The 8937-nt window shown below is 53.5% G+C and overlaps 1 protein-coding gene across 5 annotated transcripts in view; it reads left to right on the top strand.

The window, feature by feature from the left end:
* Window positions 1-8931, top strand: part of EPHB2 (EPH receptor B2) — a 143288-nt gene extending 134357 nt beyond the window's left edge. For 4 of the 5 annotated variants that reach the window (XM_015598978.2, XM_025041500.1, XM_015598975.2 and 1 more), the window contains exons 10-16: window positions 1438-1560; window positions 2154-2401; window positions 3379-3594; window positions 4691-4840; window positions 6056-6249; window positions 7662-7817; window positions 8319-8931. In XM_015598978.2, the coding sequence (XP_015454464.2) occupies window positions 1438-1560; window positions 2154-2401; window positions 3379-3594; window positions 4691-4840; window positions 6056-6249; window positions 7662-7817; window positions 8319-8427 (1196 nt within the window). In that variant the 3' untranslated portion in view covers window positions 8428-8931. The remainder of the gene's footprint in view (window positions 1-1437; window positions 1561-2153; window positions 2402-3378; window positions 3595-4690; window positions 4841-6055; window positions 6250-7661; window positions 7818-8318) is intronic. The other variant, XM_015598976.2, reaches the window with a different exon arrangement.
* The last annotated feature ends 6 nt before the right edge of the window (window positions 8932-8937 follow it).

The raw sequence follows: 8937 nt of genomic DNA, 5'->3' as shown, positions 1-8937 counted from the left end.
TTCAGGAGGTTACCAGACTCCACTCCCTATCCCACCCCCAAACCTACACCAGGACTGCCAAGTAGTTCACAGACTCAGATTAAGAAACCCTGACCTAAAGGGCTAGCGGATACCCACACAGATCATCCAAAATAAAATTCAGGTGTTAGAGCAGTGGTTGGCAAACCTTTCTGGAAAGGGCCAGAGAATAAATACGTTATGTTTTGCGGGCCATATGGTCTCTGTCATAACTACTCAACAGTGTGAAAGCAGCCACAGGCAAAGGAATGTGCGTGGCTGTATTCGAATAAAACTTATTTATAAAACCTGACTACAAAACAGGCCGTGGGCCAGTTAGCCAGCTCCTGTGTTAGAGGTTCCAACTCCCAGATTTCTAGAATGTCTGAAACAGAGGCTGAATGAGAGCAGTCAAGTAACATGTCCAAGGTCTTGCAGCTGAGCAGGGTTGATGGCCCCACTCGCCAGCCAGCCAGGCCTTACTGTACCCAGGGACTCCAGCTCCCAACACCAAAACCGCTGCCTCCAAAGTCGCAGCTCCCAGAGCAGTGGGAGAATGTGGGCAGGGAGCCGGGGAAGCTAGGGGGAGGCCTGGGCTGGGAGAGGGCCAGAACACCGGGTATCTGGGAGGCGCAATGTGGGATGGATCATCTTTCCTTTCCTTCAAAGCCTTTTGCTGACTCATTGCTGAGGTCAGAAGTCCAAGTTACCTCTTTCCTTTCTGCATCAAAAAATAAAAATCCACATCAGATCAGGAATCAAGTTAATATGCCCATGTCCAGCTTCACGCTGATCACGAGGGAATTTGAGATCCAGAAAGATTTAAGACTTGGCTAGTGGGGGACCCGAGAGGTAGGCCCAAGAGCCACAGGTGCTCAGACCCTGGTGAGGCAGCCAGAAAGTCTCCTGAGGGGAGAGGAGGCTTGAATTAGGCCTTGAGAGACTGGGAGACCTAGGCAGAAACCCAAGAACTTGGTCTATTGCCTGTTCTTTCCTTATTTTTGTTCTAATTCCCTCTCCCCCTCCTTTGTTGATTTCCTCTTCCTTTACTTTGGACCCCCCGATTCTCTATCACTAGGGTAACAAACCTATCTATCCTTTTATCCTTTTACGTCCACACCTATAACAGACATTGCCAATCAATCCTGACAGCCTATTAGCTGCTCCAAAAAGCCATTACTAGTCAACTAGAGTGGGAAGAAGAGTTAGAACCTATTTGCTCTCCCTGCTAAGCTCTCTGTTCCCCTTACCCTTCTACTCTGCTCAGTGCCCATCTGCTCACAGAGGCCCAGGAAGGTCAAGTGACCTGCAGGGAGTTGCCCAATTCTTAGGGGGGCCACATGGGCGTGTATGGCCCTCCACAGATGGGCTGGCTCTCACCTTTCCATTTGTCCATGACTTGAGTCTGTGCATGTGACCAAGCTTGGTCTTGTCCCCCAGTGACTCCAGGCATGAAGATCTACATCGACCCTTTCACCTACGAGGACCCCAATGAGGCAGTGCGGGAGTTTGCCAAGGAAATTGACATCTCTTGTGTCAAAATTGAGCAGGTGATCGGAGCAGGTAGGTGGCTGGCGTCCTCCCAGGTACCATGGCCAGCCATGGGTGGGGAGACTACCCCAATATGGACTCCTGGGGCAGAGGGTAGGCTGTGGGGAAGGAGCCTCCGAGGACCCTCCAAGGACTGGAGGCTCAGAATGCCCAATGTAGAATACCCCTCAAAGGTCATCCAGTAAAATCACTTCATCGACAGATGAGGGAACTCAAGCACGGGACTGGGAAGGAGCTCGTACATCATGTCAGATTGAGCTAGGTCTGGAACCCAGTCCGCTGGACTTGGTCCAGTGCTTTGTCCTTCCCACCATTCATCCTATGTCCCTCCTCCCCTCCATCTCTTCAGATCCCCCTACATCCTCACCCCACTCCTAGCCAAATACCACGGGACAGCTATGAAGAGTTTACTCTTACTCCCGAAAGTGGCTGGGACTGTTTTGGGTGTACACGTTCTACAAAGGAGTTCCGTGTCCAAGAGGATGAGTTGGCCAATGAGGGGAAAAATCTCCTGCAGGTCCCAGGTGTAGAGATTACAGGGAACAGGGAGGTGGCACGTCCACCTGGCAAGTGACGTCCTGCCTCTCTCGGTGTGTCTGTCCCAGGGGAGTTTGGTGAGGTATGCAGTGGCCACCTGAAACTGCCAGGCAAGAGAGAGATCTTTGTAGCCATCAAGACACTCAAGTCGGGCTATACTGAGAAGCAGCGCCGGGACTTCTTGAGCGAGGCCTCCATCATGGGCCAGTTTGACCACCCCAACGTCATCCACCTGGAGGGTGTTGTCACCAAGAGCACGCCCGTGATGATCATCACTGAGTTCATGGAGAACGGCTCCCTGGACTCCTTCCTTCGGGTAGGGGAAGCCTAGAGTGCCAGGGGCCACGGATGGGGCAGGAGATGGGAGTGGTGGACATAGCTTCATACTCCTGCCAGAGCCTGAAGCGGTCTTGGAAAAGATCTAGGTCAGGAATGGCTTGCGTACTGTCACTTCCCATTCCCTTGCCCATGGCAGGCTTTGCTAATCAATCCCAGAAGTCTCTCTGACCATACCCAGAAGCAATCTCAGAATCCTTCTCAATCCAGGGAACCAAGACCAGTCAATCAGAGTTGGCATGCAACCTGAAATCTGTTTCATCCATGCTCTTAGCCAGCCTTCTCATAATGCACAGGAGAAAACAGAAGCTCAAAGAGAGGTTGTTTGCCCAGGGTCATTCAGAGGGTCAAGGTGAGAGCCAGGACTGGAACCTGGCTCTTGACCCCTAGACCAGAATTTTCACCAGATTTTGGATTCCTCCAGAGCTCTATAGGACAGGGGGGAAAGTTCAGAGCACAGGCAAACAGGAGTGTTCCAGGCCCCCTGGAAGATCACAATTAACCAGACAGACAAAGAGCACTGTCTAGGAGCCGGAAACATGCCACTGGCCTAGCTACCATTTAGCAAATATTTTCCAAGCACCTAGTATATGCCAGGCCCCTTCCTTGCACCTTCTTGTTTAACTCAGACAGTCTCGGGAGGTGGGTTTTACTTATCCTCATTTAACTCACCGAGGAAACTGAGACTCAGAGAGATCAGGTCACTCATTCAAGGCTGCACAGCCAGCAAGGGTCAGAGCCATAGTCAAGACAGCTGTGTCTGCTGCAAAGCCTGTGTTCTCTCCACCACACTGAAACTGGCCTCTCATGGGCCTACGGTTCCCACGCATCTGAGCCCTTCCCACAGGGAATCCAGGCCAGAGTGGCAGGGTCCTGCTCTGGTTTCCCATAGCAAGGATGACCCAGAATCTGGTTCATATCCTTCCATTTACTTAGTTTTCTCCACTTCTCCCAAAGCAAAACGATGGGCAGTTCACAGTCATCCAGCTGGTGGGTATGCTACGGGGCATCGCAGCCGGCATGAAGTACCTGGCAGACATGAATTACGTCCACCGTGACCTGGCTGCCCGCAACATCCTTGTCAACAGCAACCTGGTCTGCAAGGTGTCTGACTTTGGGCTCTCACGCTTCCTGGAGGATGACACCTCAGACCCCACCTACACCAGCGCCCTGGTAAGACAGAGGCAGGGAACACTGCAGTCACGGTGCCAAGAAAGAGGGCATAAACTCCCATCTCTCCCTGCAATATGTTTCCCCAACACCTGCTCATGCCAAGCGCTGTGCTGAGCCCTGGAGATCCAGATACATAAACCATGGTTTCTGCACTCTTGGGGCTCACAGGCTGGTGGGCACACGGATGCGCAGAGCAACATAGAGTGAGAGGGCAGGAGAAGGCTTGCGGAGGGGGTGATATCCGAGCTGAAAGCCGAAGGGCCAGTAAAAGTTTGTCAGATGCCATGTTCTCATAGCCAGGTGTGACTGGAATCCAGGCTGTGAGGGGAAAGGTGAGCAAGAAAGCTGGAGGGTGGGCCGGGCCGGCTCTAGGAGAGCTTACATGCCCGTGCTCAGGACACTCTCCTGAAAGTCGCTAGGGTTGCTGAAGGATTTTAAGTAGCCAAGACTAGGACTCAGGCCCTGCCCTCAAAGACTTCAGAGATAGTGCAAGTAGAGCTAGGCAAGTGGCAAATGATCTGTGGACTGCTCTGTATGGGATGTGCCTCCCTGATGGAGAGAGATGGGGCACGGTTGTAGGATTAAGGAGAGTGAGCAACTCTTTGGGACTTAAGGAACGACTTTCAAAGGAACTTAGAGCAGTGGTCTCCAACCTTTTTTGGCACCATGGCCCGGTGCTCTTCTGAAATTTCTAATCCCTGATGATCTGAGGTGGAGCTGAGGTGGTGATGCTAGCGCTGGGGAGCGGCTGCAGATACAGGTGAAGCTTCGCTCGCTCACCCACTGCTCACCTCCTGCTGTGCGGCCAGGTTCCTAATAGGCTATGGGCCGGTCCCGGTCCTCAGCCTGCGGGTTGGGGAACCCTGACTTAAAGGATAAGAAGGAGGTTTCTAGATGGCAGAGTGTGAAAAGGCACGAAGTGCAGAGGAACAGCATGTGCAAATGCCTGGAGGTCCGAAGCAGCATGGTGAGTTTGGAGAACAATAAGATACTTCATACAATTGGTACAGCACAGGGCATAGGGTGAGGCATACTGAAAGCAGAGGCCAGACTGGTCAGCCTCCCATCCATCAACCCTCCTCATTCTGTTCCACAGGGTGGGAAGATCCCCATTCGCTGGACAGCCCCAGAAGCCATCCAATACCGGAAGTTCACCTCGGCCAGCGATGTGTGGAGCTATGGTATCGTCATGTGGGAGGTGATGTCCTATGGGGAGCGGCCCTACTGGGACATGACCAATCAGGATGTAAGTCTCTGAGGGAGAGCCTCTCTGGCCAGCCAGATTGGGGAGGGCAAGATCCAGAATTCCTGGGCTTTTGCTGACCTTCCAGGAAGCGGGAGCAAAATCTCTGAGATTCTTCTGGGTGAGGGCAGCTCCCAGGGCAAAGCTGGCTGATTCAGACATCTACACAAGACCCTGGCCTCTCCAGGAGGTCAGGAGTAGAAAAGATCTACCATCTACAAACCAGCAAATCTTTAGGATGCATTCACCTTGTGGCCAACCCTGAATGAGACCGTGTCTGCTCCTCAGGTGTTTACCACCTAACTGGGAGACGATATGGTTATTCTAGGAACCAGATATAGTGATCAGGCACTTTTATGGTCAGGTGCTAAATTGGAAAAGGCAGGATCAAGCTCTGCAGGTGTTGAGGCAAGAGAAGTATGGGCAAGAGCAGCCAGGAAGTCTTCACGGGACAGGGGGATTCGCACAGTAGTGGGACTTGGAGACACGAGGGCTTCCAGTGGAAGGAACAGCCTGGGCAAAGGCCCAGACGCGGGACGATGAGGGGTTGTGCTGGGGAGCAGGGGAGAGGAAAGCTGCTTGGGAAGGTTGCTGAGGTTCAGTAATGGGGTATTTGAAAGTCAGCCCAAGGAATTTTGATTTGCAACAATGCAGAACAGAAAGGACTTGAAGAAGCTTGTTGAGGAGGGAGGGTGACAGATTGGAGCCCCTTTCCCTGACAGAGAAGCCAGGTGGGGGCAGTGGTAAGGGGGTAAAGGCCATGCTGTGAGGACTGACGGGGGAGGTATTTCTCATCTGGAGCTGTAAATGGTACTGAAATCAAGAAATTGGTCACCCTGGGGTCGAGGGCCAAGAAGAGGAGTCCTCAGGGCCATCAAAGCCAGGAGAGGGTCAGAGATGGGATGGAAGGGGGAGGAGCTGGCAGAGTTGCCCACAGAGGCTCAGTCAGCCTGGTGGCTCCCGAGGCAGAGGCTATTTCAGGGTTCTGGATTTCCCAAGGTTAGTGGGGGAGGGGCACCCAGCTGACAGGTCAGACTGAGGCTGTACCTGGTGGGAACCTAGGTGAGGCCCATCCCTTGGACTTCCTGGGAGAGTTGGAGGCGATTCCCAGGGCAACCAAATAGGTCTGTTCTGCAATGCTCTGGGGACAAGACAGGCCAGGCGGCGGATGCTCTTATCCCACCCACCCACCCTACTCAGCCCCTGTGTTGTCCCCAGGTAATTAATGCCATAGAGCAGGACTATCGGCTGCCACCACCCATGGACTGCCCAAGCGCCCTACACCAGCTCATGCTGGACTGCTGGCAGAAGGACCGCAACCACCGGCCCAAGTTCGGCCAGATCGTCAACACGCTGGACAAGATGATCCGCAACCCCAACAGCCTCAAAGCCATGGCGCCCCTCTCTTCCGGGTATGGCCCCCCCCGCCCCCTCCTCCCAGCTGCACCCTGGCCCTGCCCCCTCGCAGTATGGCTCTGCCCCGACCAATCCTTACAGTCTCTGACCACCTTCCCGCCCCAGCTCCCCCTGCTTCAGGCAGACTCTCCGCCCAGAACCCAGGTGAGGAGGGGTGGTACTAGTGCTTGTTAGACATCTGCCCTGCTCTTGGGGTGCAGAGGAGTGCAGGACACGTTTCATTCTGGGTGACAGAGGAAGCACTTTTAAAGCATGGACAGAGAGAACAGCGTTTAAAAAAACTACCAGAATCTTGGTTGGTGAATAGGTTTACCCATAACTGCATTTCCTTCTAACCTCACATAAACCTGAACTCTCTAAATTGCATTTGCATCCTCTTCAAAACACACACACACACACACACACACACACACACACACACACCCCTACACACATATACAAACACATTTAGGCACAAATGCTGATGCTCACGTTCTCTCTCACACACACACAAAATCTCACACATAGATACACACCCATCCTCAGATTCTCGTACCTAGACACATCCATAGGCACCTGAGCACACATACACTCAGCAGTGTGTACTTACCCCCGACACACGTGCCCCACAGCAGGCTCTGTCAGGCCCTGCTTCTGGCCCTGCACACACTTACTCTCCAAGACCCTCAATCACACAGGGATTCTGAGATATAAACATCTAGTCAGGTGTCCCCAGGGTCCTGCGCTGGCTGTGTTTAGAGACTCCTGGACCCGAGTCCTTCACCTGCCAAGTTCTGGCCACTAACAGATCTTCGTGACTGCCTCTGCCTGTCGCTCCTCACCATGACCCTGAGTCAGCCGCTCCTGACTCCCTGGTTACAGTCACTCTGAGCTTTACAAACCTCATGAGGATAATTTCAATCCGTGCCAGCCCGGAAGTCGTTCCTGTTGGTGCACCAGCTTTGCCTGGACTTTGGAGATGCGGTCCCCAAGATCGGCATCCAATAGCACAAGCAGGGTGGAGCAGGATGGAGAGTGGTACTGGGGGAGGGAACTGTGAATCATCAGCACAGTTAGTCCCGCTGAACACCTTCCTCCCGAAGTAAGAAGAGTGGGGAAGAGTGTCCTGCCTCACATTGTGCTCCAGTCTCTCAGCGGTCCCTGCAGAGGCGTCCCAGGCTTCCCTGGTAGCCCCAGCTTTGAGTCCTGCATACTCACTCTCATATACTCACATAAACATGTGCGTATTTACATGGATTCAAATTGATGCCTACCCACACAGAAATATCCCCACACTCCCGTGTTCACGCTAATGGATACATATGTGCAGGTACACCTGCAGCCCGCAGGTGTGCCTGTGTCCATCCTCACCCTCACCCCCGTGCCCACACGTGCCCTGACTGTCTCTGTTGCCCACTCCACCCCCCAGAATCAACCTGCCACTGCTGGACCGGACGATCCCTGACTACACCAGCTTTAACACAGTGGACGAGTGGCTGGAGGCCATCAAGATGGGACAGTACAAGGAGAGCTTCGCCAATGCTGGCTTCACCTCCTTCGATGTCGTGTCTCAGATGATGATGGAGTAAGTACCCGGCCACCTCCATCCACCCCACCAAGCAGGAGGCTCTGGACGGTGAGAAAGAGACAGTGTCCTAGAAGAGACATGGGGACAAGGAGCAAGATGCTAACTTCAGAGTCACGTTTATATCGATACCCAGGTCTGCCTGCTACCTACCAGCTATGTGACCTTGGGCAAATCACAGAACCCCTCGGTCCCAGTTTCTCCTTCTGTAAACTGGGCGTTGGTAGGAAGATCAAAGGAGATATAGAGTGAATGTACTTGGCACATGCAGGTTCCCTTCCCCATAGCAGAGACAAGTGCACCTAGGTGCCCTGGCTGTCAATCACACGCTCCTCCCGCCTCACACAGCCGGTCACGTCGGCTCCAGATGCCCCAATGCCCCTCACCCTTCCCTTGCTCTCTTTAACAAGAAACCCCCAGCGAAGCCCAGGCAGCTCTTTACCGGACCCAAAGTCCCCTTCACTCCCACATTTCCTTAACATATGTGCTTCTCTCCCAAAGGGACATTCTCCGGGTTGGGGTCACTTTGGCTGGCCACCAGAAAAAAATCCTGAACAGTATCCAGGTGATGCGGGCACAAATGAACCAGATCCAGTCTGTGGAGGTTTGACGTTCACCTGCCTCGGCTCACCTCTTCCTCCAGGCCCCGCCCCCTCCGCCCCACATGCTGGCCCCCTGGTTCTCTGTCCACCACAGGGTCAGCCACCTGCCAGGTGGCCGCGGGCAACAGGAAGAACCAAGCAGCGCTCCAGCCATGAGACATCACCAAGAACACGTGCAACTCAGATGACGGAAAAAAAGGGAATGGGGACAAAAGAAAACAGATCCTGGGAGGGGGCGGGAAATACGAGGAATATTTTTTAAAGAGGATTCTCATAAGGAAAGCGATCATTGTTCTTGGGGGAAGAAAAAGGGCTTGGGAGATCCATGCGATTCGTCCAATCGGAGACCAAAAGCAGTTTCTCTCCAACTCCCTCTGGGAAGGCAACCTGGCCAGAGCCAAGAAACACTTTCAGGAAAACAAATGTGAAGGGGAGAGACCGGAGACGCCCTTCTCTCCTGTCCCTGGGCTGCTCTTGCAGGCCTCACGCAGCAGCCACGCACCAGGCAGAAGGGGCAG

This window comes from Pteropus alecto, unplaced genomic scaffold (genome assembly GCF_000325575.1).
Source record: "Pteropus alecto unplaced genomic scaffold, ASM32557v1 scaffold39, whole genome shotgun sequence".
Classification (NCBI taxonomy): Eukaryota; Metazoa; Chordata; class Mammalia; order Chiroptera; family Pteropodidae; genus Pteropus; species Pteropus alecto.
Note: the sequence above shows the minus strand (reverse complement) of the source record. Positions and strands in the feature narration are given on the sequence as shown.